The sequence below is a fragment of the Micropterus dolomieu genome, linkage group LG03 (genome assembly GCF_021292245.1).
Source record: "Micropterus dolomieu isolate WLL.071019.BEF.003 ecotype Adirondacks linkage group LG03, ASM2129224v1, whole genome shotgun sequence".
Lineage (NCBI taxonomy): Eukaryota > Metazoa > Chordata > Actinopteri > Centrarchiformes > Centrarchidae > Micropterus > Micropterus dolomieu.
This window is the reverse complement of record NC_060152.1, coordinates 26,868,527-26,884,483: the sequence shown is the minus strand read 5'-3', so window position 1 is coordinate 26,884,483 and position 15,957 is coordinate 26,868,527. Positions and strand designations below refer to the sequence as shown.

Sequence of the window (15,957 nt, the reverse complement as noted above, 5' to 3'; positions counted from 1 at the left end):
TTTTGGCTGCAGCGGTGCATAACCTTTGTCTTTGATCTTTCATGGTGTGCAGAGCCTCTCCCTATCTCACCTCACTCTGTCTCTCTTTGTGAGCCTGCCACTTCCCTCTCCTCCTCCTCCTCTCATTTCCTCCCAGGCCCAGGAGGCCGCGGGTGTGCTCACTCGCGGTCGGTCTCCTGGGAGGATGAGGGGGAGGTGTTTACTTGGTTGGAGCTGCTCTCCTGTGCCCTCATCACTCACTTCTCTGAAATAGTTACGCAGTTGGTTCACACTGCGGTGCAAACAATAACAAAATCAAAAAAAAAAAATGTATATGTCACAGATAGAAATAGAATATGAATTATTATCATCATTAAAAATGCCAGTCTGTTTTTGAGGGCATTCACATTGTTCCACAATGCAATGCATGATGAAAATAAATGAGCATCTCATAGACTCTGACAGCAGTAAAAAAAAAAAAAGAGAAAAAAGAAGAAGAAAGTTTCATATCTAATTTAAAAACCAGATTTAATGTAAAGTGATGGATGTACACATGGATACTATTATCTATCAAACAGTAGCTGCCAAATGTCGTGGCTTGTGAACCTCTAAAATGAAGTAATCTTTAATAATATGTCAAACAGGTTGCCTCAGTGTGGACATGATTGGTGAGGGGTTCAGCCATATTGTTTTTCCTTTCCAAATTGTTTAATTTGAATGATTTTTATGGGCCCAAAGAATTGAAAGGACTCAGAATTTTACAACAAAAAGGCCAGAAACAATAAACATTAATTTTGTTTGAGAGACTTTCTTATTCTTTTAAAAGTCTTGTCAGCCCCATGTTGGGAACCACTGATCTAGTATACTATAACTGCACTTGCACATTAACATACAGTATTTACCTTTTCAACAGAAACAGGAAAGGATGCCACATTGCCGCCCACACTGTTTGATTGAAAGGCGATGTCAACAAGTGCGGCGCAGATGCTGAAATGCTAAGCAACAAAATGGCCCTTTCAGTAATTTTGATTACACAGCTCACTTTGATTGTGTTGAGGTGTAAAGTATTTATTTAGCTCCAGTGGAAGAATACCACAACAGAGCTCAACAATCAAAGTGTTTATCAAAATCAAACCTAAAAGTAAGAAGCTAAAGCACTTCTAACATAAAGTGTGGAAGGCTCAAGGCTGTGAGAAATCAAAATTTCAGTTTCACACAACTAGTGAAGCATAACCACATAAAGCAAACACCAGGGCCTGAACTGAGTGAAATACACACATTTTTGTGAGTGAGATATGAAAGGAGACAGATTAAAACTCTTTGTATGGCTCATTACCAATGGGTTTATGGTAAAATAACTCAGCCATCTGATAAACTAGCTGTGATTGATTCAGAATGAGAAACTTATGCTCCTGCAGAGGCTGATGCTAGACAGCTCGAGATTTCAATGGTTTTGAAAATGGCACACTCTGAAAAAATATGAGCATATTGAAACAATCATACTTCAGTTGGTTGCAGCCGTCTGAGTTAAAATTTGGCGGTGCACCTGCGTTTAATTAGATTTATGACTGCATTTGTAATGTGCTTCTTTAAATCACCTGTTGCCTGTCATTTGTTATGTGGGATTTCAGTATTGTTTTCTTTTATTTATACATAGAGATACTGTGTTCTCTCTGTCCAGAAAGGCGTACCTCAGTGCGAGCTTTATTGTTCACTATCCATCACAGATAGATGGCTCACAGAGGCTCCTTCCTGTTTTTTTAACGTGCATGTCTGCTTGTGAGAGCGTATCTGCACATCCTGGCCTTTGTGTAAGCGGTCTGTTTTAGCCTTCCACGAAAAGCATCAGCTCTACTGTCGTCTGCTAGCAAGAGTCTCGTTCTTTAAGGATGATGAAACTGGTCAGTTGTTCTCTTAGTTGGTCAGCTGTTTTTAACTAAATTTGTCCAGTTTAGTGTGAGGAGTAGCCAGGCCTCCAGGCGGTCGTAGCATGGCTTTGAGGCTCTTCCTTTCTTCTTCTTTTCATCTAAGTAGAAGAACTACAGCACACTGGACACTACAGTGTGGTCATCTTGCTCAAACTGGCACGGCTAAGTTGCTTTACAGCTTTGGAAAACCTGCTCTGATGAAAATAACATTTCCACTGATCCAGAGTCTTGGTGAACTGGACAGAGGGTTTTTGCAGACTTTATTCTAAAGTCACAGAAAAGGTACTGAATAGAACACTAAAGGTAACTCAATTTTAGAAAGCTCCTGCTGCGTACAAGGACATGGCAGCTCTCTTTTCAACATCCCCGCTGAGCTCTAGAAATCCGACTCTGTACTGCAGCAGAGTGTGATCTGACTAACACTGCTAACCCGTAGAACTGCCCTACAACTTTAAATCCTCAACGCCTGCTGGGATTCAAAGAAACCGAAGAGGAGGTGACCTCAGGGCACATCGTGGACTTCACGTAGACCAGTCTGGAGGCAGACAGAGGCAATCCTGGCAAACGTTGCACTTATCTCCTTTCCAACACCCTCGACCTCGCTTTGATTTTCATAGACAGACAAACTCTCATCCATCTGGAGGCTGTATAGTTTTCAGGAAACCCAGGCTGTGTCAGAGTCAGACATGAAGACGGGGCCATTTCCAGGGATAGTAGGTGAGACGGAGACATTTGCTGTCACCTGTAAATCACAGAACTGCATTTTCACCTGCTTCTGTTCATGCTGCTTCAAATCATACAGATTTAACAGTTGGTGGGGCTTAGGGAGTGAACCTGCCACTTAAATACCTTAACAGAAACAAGAGCCTGCTATTTTACTCTCTGATGCAGTAAATCTAACTGATTCAATTAAAATGTACGTGACATTTTCATTCACGCAGGGTTTGGGAGCCGTGCTTTCCAACTCAAGCTCCCCGCAGATTTGCTACGGCTGATTTACAGCATGAGCGGAAAAAATTGTCCTGTCTTCAAGTACTAGAAGGTCCGATGGATCTGAGTCTAACTAGAAAGTAAGCTGTCACTGTCAGGCCATAAAAAACAACAGTGTCACTTTCTCATAAAGCACTCTTTAAAACTGTTCATACGTTGTGATGGATGCCTTTGAGATTAAAAAAATACCAAACAGAAGGATTTTTCACACCCTAACTAACCACTTACCTTTATCCGCCTATTTTTAGCATTAATAATCTTTAAACTAAAATACATTTAAGATGGTTCATAGCACACTACAATGTAGTTGTAAGCAGATATAAGGTTTTTTATTTACATACTTCAGTTCAACACAACTTCTTCTTTGAAGCATTTGTAACTGGTGTTACATTAACACATTGACAGATTAATGGATTAAGATTACCACTGTGTCTTTATAATGTCTGTATTTATCTCATTGGTAGAATTATTGTTATTTACAATTACTAACTGGCGATCTGTCCAGGGTGTACCCCGCAGGATAAGCGGTTGACGATGGATGGATGGATGGATGGATGGACAATTACTACTACAGTGTGTTATAAACAATTCATTATGTGTTTATATACTGTGCAGAAATGCTAAACAAGTGTGGTGGGTGTGGGGTTTGAAGGGTGGTTAAAATAAAGTGTTGAAGAGATCAGAATACATCAAAAGTTTGAAAGTTGGGATATTTCAGTGCAAAAAACAGCAGTTAGATAAAAGCACCTTGGCCTTTCTTGATCTAAAGGCCTTCATTTTGAGGTTTGTGTAGCGCCACCGTGGCCTTTCATCATTTAATCTCTCAATGCTTCACACTATGAAAAAGGCTTACTGAGCGTGAAAGGATTTCCCTATTTGTTAGCATGTTGTTATGAGAGGAAGTGAGCTCAGCCGAGTATCATCAGGAGAGTCGGGGGACCTGTTGAGGTTTATAACTGCCATGGGTCATATGTCAACAGTAGGACACTTACAGTTCAGTGGTTATGATCATTCCCTCCCCTGAAGTAAACCCAGTCACCCACTGCTTGGTAAGTCTCAGCACTCCAAGCGGCCACTGGTGGGAGAGGAAGAGAATGTGATCTGTGTTTATCTTTCTTTGACTTTTAGTGTTTTGGTTTTAACAGTTTTAGCTGTGAAAGGAGCATGTAGTGTGTGCGTGCGTGCGTGTGTGTGCGTGCGTGCATGTGTGTGAAGAACAGGGGCAGTGGGGGAAGCTGCCAGGGAAAATCACCAAGATTGCGTGCTACTTTCTTCCACCTCAGATTTTCCCCTCTGTCTCTTAGTCTGTCTGTGTCTCCTTTATTTCTATGGCTGACCTGCTTCCTCTCATGCTCGCTGAATATTCCTGGATATGAGGAGATGATGAGAATCTCCTGACCCCAAAATCTCCCTCCATTTTAGGCCCATAAACTATTTCAACAGATATCACACTAAAAAGAACACAGATTATAATCGTTTTAGACAAATTTAGTATTCTGACAGTTGCATTTTATGTTAACCTGCCTGTGTTCAGTAACTGACATGTGCATTTGGTTTAATTATGACAGATTGTACTGGGACTCTCACTCTTTCAAAGTTTATATCAGCATCTTAATTTCACTCTCTCTGAGACTTTCCTTCTTCATGCCCCCTCCTCCTCGCTCTCTTTATGACCATCTCTCCCACCCCCTTCTTTCTGAGGTATCTGCACATGAAGGAGACGGCAAACTCTGCCAAGAGTTGCAAAACCCAACGGCTTTCCCCATCCCTCCCGGCTGGATCAGACTTCTCTGTTGACATCCGTCGCTACAGGATACTATTTCACTGAGCTAACAAATTTCAGATGGGGAGCTGTTATTAAGTGGTCTGGGACGGAGACCTGCTCCTGTTTACTGATGCCGCAGGTATTTACATCCCCTAAATACCAACCAAAGACACTGCAACCGCTAGGGGCAAGCATCTCAGTGTGGTCATTCTGTTCAAATGGAGGATCTCATCTTTGAACCACATTTAACTATCTGAAACTGCTTAAGTGTCCTTGAGCAAGACACCCCAAAAGCTCCAGGGATGTTGTCCAGAAGCTAATCCTGACTCTAGACATCCCTGTGGTGAGTCAAAAAGGGAAAAAAAGTGTCTTTCTGCAGATGAATTGTGCTACTTTGGTGTTCAGAATGTGCCTGGATTGTATGAGTTTTCCATGTGCTCATCTTTTTAATGCCAGCAGGAAATATCCTAGATTCAAGGCAAATGTATGGTTTCTGTGACTGTGCAGTGTTTGTGTTGTTCACAGCAATATCAGTTATCTCCACAGAGAGACTGTTTTATGGTAAATGCAGTAGAGGTGTAATGTTTGGGGTCGTTCTTTTAATCACAAACAAACCAACATAGCAAATGTCATCCAATCATAACCTCTGAAATGACTGAAGACCTTATGCCTTATGAACACCTGACGCAGAAAACAGTGTAAATTGACTTGTTTAACTTTAGAAAATCTAAGTCATAAAAGAAAGCAGATATGGGCTTGATTCATGCTTAAATAAAACCTTCATTAAGGCACAGATAACAACCTCACAGCCTCACTCAGTGATCATCCTGTCAGAGCATTCAACCACACTGACATTTGTCATAATATGATTCAGTAATTGAGGGTGTCTGGCGTGAGGTGGTAGCTCCATGATCACAGATGTAAACAGGAAGATTCCAGCCAAGCCACAGGCCCTGTCTGAGTCCTGACCCGCTGTGATCCGTGTGGCTCGGTGGCTTTTCAACGCGTGTTTCCTAAACCTCAGAATGTGAGCCACATAAACCGAGCTTCTAAACCGCTGTGTCAGGAGAAACTATATGAAATACATGACGTATGATGAACGGGAGCAATATAGCTTTAATGACAACAGTCAAAACTGTCTGGAGAAGGAAGCTTTATTCTGCTGTATTTGTATACACTGAAGTCCACTTTGCTACTGATGCAAGGTAACTGACTTACATACAGTGTCCACACAGTGTGTCCACTTTTCATACAGCTTAGAAGAAAATAAGACATAAATCTTTACAGTAGCAAATCTGCGTCACACATTTCTGACATTTGCGCAAAATAAACACTAAACCCATTCAAATCAAAATCAAAGTCTCCCATCTAAATGTGTGCGTGTATCAGATCCCAGACACAAAAGAAACCCAATTTGTTTAGTTAATTTAGCTGCAGTTTTTCAGCAGACACATTCTTTCTCAGTGACTGTGGATATTATGACGGAGTGACTGAAACCAGACCAGATCCTCTGGCTCGCGCGCACACACACACACACACACACACACACAAACACAAAGCAAGCAAGCTGCAGTAATGAATGGACTGAATTCTTACAGATTCCTCTCTCTGCACTTATCAAAACGAATAATATTCCCAATGGATACACAAAGAGCAAAAAATCAAAGCGCTAATACAGCGACCCCTTTGCCACTGTCATATGTAACCACTTAGATCCAATTATTTGCTAAACTGTAAGCAATCTTGGACAATAGTGTCTATAATTGAGTGGGTTTCATAATATGCGTTGCAAAAAAAAAAAAAATCTGATCACAACCAGGAATCTAAAGGCTCTTATGTTCAGCCAATGGGACAGAGATAAAAGAGATGTAAGAGGAAACAGAAGGTGCTGCAGTAATCCAGAGGACTTCTACTCAACTGCAAAGGTATTCCTCTTCTATTGCAAAGAGGCCATAGTATTCTCTGGGTTCCATTACTGTACTTCCACACTTTATGTAACAAACTAACGTGTGTTTTAAGCAGACTGTTATCTGCTTTACAAGAGTGACTTCAAGTTTCCAAGTGTGTGCTGTTACAGGGGTTTTCAAGATTTTCTTATTTTATTGGCTATGCTCTTCTTTTCCAGTGTTATTTGACTACAGTTAACACGTTTGTAAGATAAGTAATACATTTGTGTCTTTTAGTAATGTATAAGGTAATCAATTAGTATCATAACAACCTCTACCACGACCTCTATCTCAACCAGAACAACATACACCTTCACATTCACTACTGATCATCACACCACTTAAAGTACTTGGTGAGAACTGTTAATATCTGATAATGGGTAATAAGAGCTTTGCAATTTGTGCAGCAATAGTAACGTTTTTGATCCTAATGAGAAGAAACTGAATTTAATCTATTTCTAATCCCACAAGTGTAGTGTTGATCCATAGCTTAGGCAATTAATGACTCTAAAAGGCCAGCTGCAGCCACATATTCATTTTTCATGACTATAAAACTCCACCGATAAGGCCAAACTTTTACTTATGCCAGATAAATAGGATTCCTAATATGAGAACATAGCAATGACAACAATAGTAAAAAGTCCACATCCTTTTTGTTATATAAATAATGAAAAAAACATCACCCTTCTTCTCGCACCCGTCAATATTATTATGTCTGGAAGGAGACTATGTTCTTGGCGTTGCACTTAAACGCAAGACAGCCTTTCTTTCTGTGCATTATTACCTGGAGCATGACCTGCTCCCAAAAGGCCAGAGGGTCAGAGGTGGAGTGTTGTGAAAGCATAGGCTGTCACTGGGTCTTACAGTGCTTCCACATCTCACTGACACAACTAACTGAAAGACACAAACACACACACACACACACACACAAATACATACTGTTTGAACATACAGGAGAAGCTCTGCTTTAGTGAGTCCCATTAGACACTTCAACCTCCACTTTAATGAACCCCCCCCCAAATCCTCTCTCTTCTGCCCTCCTTCAATCCCAGAGCCAGCCTTGCGGCACACTCCAATGTTAACGACTCAGCATGTTTTCAGCGCGTTGCGGACGCGCTCTCAATCATCATTAGGGGTTTTGCGGAGTCCTGGGGTCTGGGCAACATGCCAGGATGTGTAAAAGTTTCCATGAGGAAAGCCTGGAGTTGCCTTCCGAAGCACTGATGGTGGACGGAGATCCTCAGGAAGGTTAGAATGCCTTTTTCGTTGCCGGAGGCAGGAGGAAAGGAGGGCCGACAACAATTCTGTTTTCAGTTTGAGAAAACAAGCCTAGTGGAGTTTCAAATGCACAAACCTTGAATTGAGGGGGAAATAATCACAAGGAAAACTACCCTGTAACACGAGGCAATCAGAGCACATATGTCAAATGTCAGAAATCGGTAGAGGCTGCGTTGCACTCTGTGTTTTTCTTATTTGGGGGAATAAGGGCTCTCTGTTTCCCAGACAGGCAGCTGGTAGAAATCTGGGCCTCTGATTAGCACTAGTTCCTTTGCTGTGTGCTGCATTCAGCTGTATTTCATGATATCACCCATCACAGCAGCAGCTAATGAGACAGGACACACGGCAGCAGCCTCACAGGACCAAACTACTAGTCTCGCCAGCACACAACTTCTGCTCTACACATACACATCCACAGCAAAAATACAAAAAAACACCAGGACCTGGGGTCCAAGCGAAGGGTTTGCAATTCCAGCAAATGTTAATGTGGACTACAATCATTTATGCTAAAAAAACAAACATGATGTACAACAAAATTGTACATGTGCGTGTGTGTTTGTTGATGTTAATTGGAAATGTGTTTCGGTGGTTGTCTGAGACAAGAGGGGGTATGATGTCACCAGAAATTTTACTTCCGACGTGTGACAAAGCCTTGCTATAATTTTAGCATTTCTTTTTTTGGCTTAATTTGTACGGCTTACGAGGCAAACGTAAATGCTGCAGACCGTGTTTTTCATAAATTCTATTGTTATGTACTCTGATGAGACCGGCATTCTTCTCAGTCATGTGCCTTGCACGAAATGTCTAAAAACTTTGGTTTTATGTGAGTCCCACAACGCGTTTACGACAGTGAGTCAACAATGCAACAAGTCATATTGGGTATTTCATCTTCTTCTTGCTTCCAATCTCTAAACCGTGCTCATCTACTGCTTTATTCCAGGTATGTGGAATGAGCCTGAAGCAGGTGAGAGCCAACATGCCACCTAGTGAAAATGCCTGCTCCAATATAGATCTGACTGCCAACTGGATTCTCCCCATAAAACCTCACAGCAGACACCAGAATCATCGGCTCATGTCTCGCACAGTAGTTAGTAGGCTTCTATCACAGCAGAGGGAAGAGTTTAGCAGATTACAATGGAGACTGTGTATGGCAGTCAGGGGGGTTTACATCTCAGACTCCTTCCCTACTAACCAAGCTCCTTGCGGTACAGTAGCTCACCGTTGATAAGTTGAGTGATTTCTCAGGGGCTGCGTAAAATCTGGGCCTGGCCAGAGAGACACATTTCCTCTGGTTGATGAGAGCCGGAGGCCTCAGCGCTCGAGCGTGGGAGGCGCTCCACTCTTGAGGAAGATCAAGTGTGCTCCCGCAGACTTCAAATCACCGGCCCCCAATTGCTGGGGAGGAACGCTGCTCTCCGTGGTTGGCATTAAATCACTGCTGCTGTGGTGAGGTCATCCGCTTGTCTTCCCTCTCTAATGGAGCGATCAGCTCGCTAACATACAGTGGTAATGCGCGTGGACGGGGAGCGGGACGCACTGTGAGCTGCCTTCCGATCTTATTTATTTTAGCTTAGGGCTCATTTGAGGGGTTTGGGATGGGGCCGGGCCTGCGAGCAATAGATGCCTTTGGAGTATGCTGTTACCACCACACACTTATAAGGACTCCAGGAGCTCACCACAGATGCTTGCACAGACGTTAGGTGATGCAAAACGGCAGCACGTTGAGGTTTTTCAAGGGGGTGCCTGACTGTCCTTGGTCAATCAATACACATTCCTGTGCGTCCCTAATGCAACTGTAATCACTGGCTGAATACATTTGGCCACCGGGCTGGAGAAAGATTGAGCCTGCTAAAGTGACAGTGGATGGAGTAGTGGGTAAAAGAAACAAGGTTATATGATTTACCCTTAGCAGTGCTATGTACATTTGGTATATCTTCATACTGTTGGTGTAAAAGATCCCTTGCCAACCTTATTACGAAACGCAAAATAAAGCTACGGTTTCACTTTATTCAGTTAATGCTGAAATGAAAGCTCCTGCCTGCCATAACTATTAAAAACAGTCTTAATAGTCAGTCAGAATTTCAAATGAGCAGTTTTGTGTCAAATTACATTTCCAGTGCATCCGGCAGTGCTTTGAACTCAAGAGAAAATAAGAAGGGAACGAAAAAGTTGGAAATCTGTTTATAGAGCTGATAACGGACAGACATCCCTCCTGTCTCTGTACTGTCTGTTTATGAGGTGAGGACTAACGGGACTCATCAGGACTGACAGATACGCTGACAACTGCATTTCAACTCAATTACAGTTCCACAGCAAAACTCCCTTGGTCCCCTCGTGCCTATCACCCCTCTACTCCCAGAGCTGTTGAGTGAAGTGTGCACACACTCATACATGAACACAAGCACAAACTCACACACACACACACACACACACACACACACACACACACACACACACTGCATCAGTTTGCCGAACAAAAGGTGCACAGGAAGGGTGATATTCCTGAGTTCAATGTGCAGCCCCCCCACCCCCCTCCCCCATTAGGATGCAGGGGGATTTTAACATTTCAAACTGGCACAAAGCCAGTGATGTGTTCTATGCATATATGTCATAACAACAAGTGGAGCCTCTGCTATCACAGATAACAGGTTGGTGACCTGAGAGACATAATGTGGGATGGACACAGGAGGCAATAAAGTCGACCATATGGTCCCTTGGGTGTGACTGGTTTCATTGCCAGAGGGAGACCAGTGACCCCACAGGCTCCCCTGATGACGACAGCCACATGGTGTTGACTCCATGGGGAAAAGACGGGAAAACAAAAGCCTCTGCCTCCCGACTCCTAGCATCCCTCCCAGAAAGACGGGGGCAAAAATGGCTCGGTTCAGGAAACCCCTACCCATTGTTTTGCTTCCTTCATTAGTCGTTGTGTCAACAGTTTGGTTCGCTACACGTGTGCCACTGTTTTTGTTCTGCTGCACCCCGGCTGACCTCAGTGCTCTGATGTTTTGACAGATTGTTTCAAAGTCCCATCAAGGCAATTTACTGTTTTAAAGTAAAGCAGCCACTTGGACAACGTAAGCTGGGCCGCACGTTGCACCAAAAGCAAATAAATCTGCCCGGTCTAAAATTAAACAAATCTGACGTAAATCTGCTGCCACAATTTCATCAGGAAATACTGAGAGGTGCGGCTATGTATGGGGGCCCGCAGATAAGCAAAGGGTGTTAAATAAATGCAATGTGCTACGTAAACAGCCATTTTTTGGCATGGACAGAGACTTATAAAGAGAAGCTTTCATCTAGAAAACAAAATGCCTCTCGTTTTTCAAACGATTATCAAGCGGAAACTTGCAGACAATGTATGTGCACCTGGTTTCTCATAACTCACCATCATCTAGGTACATCTGGTCCAGTTCCTGGGGCTCCTGTTTGACGGTGATGGCCATCGAAGGGGGGCTGGCATCCTCAGGTAACAGGCTAGGTGAGCTGGCTGCTGCCTGAGCCTGACTGGGACTGTAGGCCTGAATGAATGGACTCTCCGCAGTCCCACCGGGAGTGGAAGGGTGGGATACAGGGGAGGATGAGGGACTGCTGTTGGCATAGATAGGGTGATAACCATGAGGTCCTGGGCTGTTGAGGTGGTTGGGGCTGCCCTGGGAATGGAGCATCCCTAGGGATGAGTTGTGGTCTGGCGATGATGGGTGGGTGAGGTTGGGGAGGCCAGGAGTCTCCTGCATGGAGGGCACCACGGGGCCTGGTTGTACTGCATGGGTGGGGCTGTTGGGGAGGCACTTGCTGTAGGCCACAGGGGACAGGTCATGTAAGGTGGGGCTGGAGCTGGGGGACGACGATGGCATGGCAGCATGGCAGGGCGGGCAGGGAGGGTAGCCACCAACCAGGCAGACATCAGGATCGGCTACAGGCATGATGGGAGTGAGCCTGGGCTGGCCGTAATAGGACTTTGAATGCATGGGCAGTCTCGCAGTCCCCAGAGAATCATATTCATCACTGGGTTCTGTCTTTATTATCGGCACTGGGGGAAAAAAGTAGACAGAAAGGTGGAGATATTAAAAAAACGTGCAGGGAATCCACGTGGCGCTATGAGTGCACGAGTGAGGCTGAGTAAAGCAGTGAGCAGGCACAATTGTGGCCACCATACCCTCTATAATCCAAATAAACAACCACCAGTGGATATGGGCTCTGTGTCAACTTGGCTGAGCTCTCTAACAGAGAAACCCCCACGCCTTCCACCCCCCACCCCTCTTTACCACACCATGAAAAAAAGCAAAAGAATAGGGGGGAAAGAAAAATGGATGAGTCATCAGTGTGGAAAGCCACAGCTGGCTCTAATAATGAATAAGACCTATTTTCTTTGGACTCTCCTCCAGCTCTGATATCCAATAAAAGACTACTTTAAAGCACTGAGCTGCTGCTGTTGCTGCTGCTGCTCAAGGAGCCCAGGACCCATAGGTTTCCTCCGCACTCTAGAATTGTTTCTCTCAGGACCAAAAGATAGAAGGAGAGAGTGAAAAAGGAGATGATTTGATTTTGATTAGGCCGCCTGTGCTCCATAAGAGGCTGCAGCGCTGTTCCTGTGGTGTCAGGAGCTTCAGGCCTCAGACCCCACTTGATCATCCTGCCTCCTCTCTTCTAATTTCTAGTATACCGTCTGCACCGTTTCCTGATTAGTTCTGACTGACAGGTATCACATGCCTCCCGTTCAATGTCAAGAGTAGTTACTGAAAACAACTTTCAAGTAATTAAAAAGGTCAAAACAGAACTCTATGGCCTGGGTTGAAAGATGGAGGGGGATCTACATTAAAAAGCTCAGTGGTGAGTTATTATATAAGTACATATGCACAGAGTGTGCCAGCACAAAACTAATAGGGCAGTGTTAAGATACCCAGATGCATAGCAAATACTTCTGAGTCACAATGGACACACTGTTTCTATTTCTACACATTGTTAAAATGTGTTAATGGGTGTGGTGAGCTTTTGATGCCAACCATTAAGAGTTTTTGGCCAAACTCGCTCCAAGTGACATTTACTCAAAGGCGTACAGATGTCAATATGAATAAGGTGTCTGTCTAAACTGTGTGTTTGCGTTTACATAAAATTTTACTTTTGATGGCAAGTTTGCGACGGTAAAAGCAACAATTGCAATTGAAATGTATGGAGCACAGTGTGTGGGATATGAAAAACAGCCTGTTTTTCAATGTGTTATTATTTTTGTGGGAGCTGGATCTGAAAAGACATTAACCGCGCCTGTAGCCTCTGGGGTGCTGAGCTGCGATGCACAGATAACGTAGCAAGGAGCACATTTACGTCAGCCCAGCGTGCTTTCAGAGCCCAGGGACCAGGCCTGGTGTCTGGGGGAGCATCGTAAGGCGGGTCCCATGATGCACGGGCCTCCTCTCCACAGCCTGGGGAATAGCAAGCAAGTCACATGGTGTGAACTACATCCACAGTCCCTTCCCTTAGTGGTTCTCTTCCTCTTCCCTGCCTTTTTCTTTAGTGTGAATGGATGGCACAGTGCCATGGAGCCAAGAGAGTGATGTCACAGTTGTCATGTGGAAATGTCACAACCAAATTTGAGAATGTTCTCATTTTGGCTTCAGCTTCAGCTTCAAGAACTAATGAGTGAGTGAAATTTTTATAGAAATGGTAATATTTTTAGGATGTCATGGTTTTGAGGTCGGGATGGTTAGTGTTTATCTCAACCAAAGAAAACCAGGATGAAAGAGTCAAATTGTCTAGTCAAATCAAAAGCAAATTGTAATTGTGGCTCTCTCTGGATGCCCTTCTTAGGATTAAACATAAATCTAATGTAACAAGTCACAACATTTCTTGCCTGTGACCATAACCAATTTAATTTAGGGAAATAGGGTGAATCAGCAGTAGGTCAGAACGGATGGGATGCTGTTGTCCTTCGTATCCCCACTTTGTAATCTAGTTGGAACAGACAGGAGTGTTTTTAAAGAGGAGTTTGGTTTAAGGTTTTCATTAACGTCATTTGTCAACATTATTTTCTTGTATGCCTTCTGACTATGAGCAAGACTGGCGAAATCAAATCACTTGGACTAATGGCCTTTCTTCAAAGTAGCAAACATTTTATTCTTGAGATTCTCCCTCCTCTGCTACAGATATAAACAGTCGTCTCCCTCCAGCTTGATCCATCTGTGTGTTTCCTTTCCACTTTGTATGTGAACTGAGAAAACAGATTTACCAGGCGAGTCCCAACTTCAGCTGGCTTTTATTTCCTCCCAACCTGTGGGTTATGGCCCACAGACAGTTGATGTTCTGCACAGGATTTTCTCTGCGTCTCTGGCAGTTTCCTCTTTGTCTGCTCGTATTAAACTGATCAGGCCTGATCTGGGTATTTTATGGAACGCTCGTTTCCTCTGAAGGGAGTAGGAATCAGGACATAGATGTGTATCTGTGCCTCTATCAGTGTATTTGACAAGGATGAGCAAGCACACAGGGCTTATGTAGATTTGTAAATTATCTGACCCTCTTTACTTGTAGCCATCGGGCCAGGCAGGATTTTGGGATACAAAAGTTTCTGAGTATCATACCTTATGATCGTTGGTTAGGTTATGACATTATTATCACACTGGGAAAAAAACAGGGATAATCTTGTTGCAGAAATGCTGAACTCATCTTGTTCTGCACAAATCTGCAGTGACATTTAACACGGAGCAGGTGGTAGTTCATTAACTCAAAGGTACCTGCTGCACCATGTCCCACTGTGTGGGCAATCTGGTCACCCAGTATACTGTGGGCCTTAGTGCACCGTAGGTGAGTCTCACAAAGGCAGAAGCTGTACACATGACAGAAACAATTCAGTCTTTGTCTAATTAAAAAAAACATGACTGTGCAAATATTTACAAAAAAGAACAATGTGTGGTTCATCAACTTTTCCTACATGTGTCACAGAACATGTTTCTGACTTTCCCCTCTCCAACTCAAACCACAAACCATTGCAGCGGGGGGAGTCAGCACCCGTTTGCGTTAAGAATAGAACTTGATATTACAGAGGAATCTCCAAACGGCTTGTAAAAATAAAGGGGTTCCGAGAAGTTCTTTGCTCAAGCTTCGGCCATTGCCAGCACTTTTTTGGCGTTTGTTGTTTAATGTGGTTGGTGAAAACTGTTTCTTATTTGAAGAGCAACACGTCACGTCGCTACTCACGCAAGAATGATTGGAAGAGAGCTTGGAAAAGCGAGACTCATTCCGGGAGCCAGACAAGGACATTTGTACTGTACGCACATCTCAACATCACAGACAAGCACTTAGGCTTGACAAGCAAGCCAAAAATGCTGCTGATGGTATATCTCAACAGCAAAATATCCGTTGTTGTTGATCCATTGGCGGAAGGCACCTTCACCTTATATTCAATAAGTCATGAGCAGCAAAAATGTGACATAAATAGCTTAAAGATGTATACCTTTATGTATTTATCTTGTTGATGTGGCTTTCACATACACAGTGCTAATGACACATTTTGAAGAGGATGTTTTTGAATGACTTAAATCCGGTTTTATTTTCACAATGCATTGTTATGGCAATGTTTCAACAGGTCTACAGCAACCCTCTACTCTTATCACTGAGGCTTATCTTCGTCTGTCAATTACTAAGAGTGAGAGCGGCTATGATTCCACTACAGACTGCATCTGATAATAGTATGCTATAATTTCATGTAGGAGTAGGCTTGCTACCCATCCAGTATAATACGGGATTGCTCAATATTGAAAATTAAAATGCCCTGTCCCTTACTAAATAAACAGGGGATGCAAAAGTATACATTAGTTTCACATGCTTGAAATGACATGGGAAATATTAAAACCAAAATAGTTTCATGAGAAAAAGTGGAGAAGTACTAAATCAGACTGAGGAATAGATGACAACTAGAACAGAAAGTTGGCTGTCACTCATTGTCATTGTTGCCCTGGTTACAAAGACTCAGGTGCACCTTTTTCTTTATATGAAGGTGAATGCCTCCAGCTCAAGTCTTCCCACAAAAAGAAAACGGTTGTCCCAATACAGGTCTGAATGGCAGATGGACCACGAG

The 15,957-nt window shown here is 43.3% G+C and overlaps 1 protein-coding gene across 2 annotated transcripts in view; it reads right to left on the bottom strand.

Moving 5' to 3' along the window:
- The window catches only part of LOC123968828 (nuclear factor of activated T-cells, cytoplasmic 1-like), a 60,204-nt gene that overhangs the window by 9,447 nt on the left and 34,800 nt on the right, over positions 1-15,957 (bottom strand). For both annotated transcript variants that reach the window (XM_046045808.1, XM_046045809.1), the window contains exon 9: positions 11,275-11,919. In XM_046045808.1, coding sequence (XP_045901764.1) covers positions 11,275-11,919 — 645 coding nt within the window. The remainder of the gene's footprint in view (positions 1-11,274; positions 11,920-15,957) is intronic.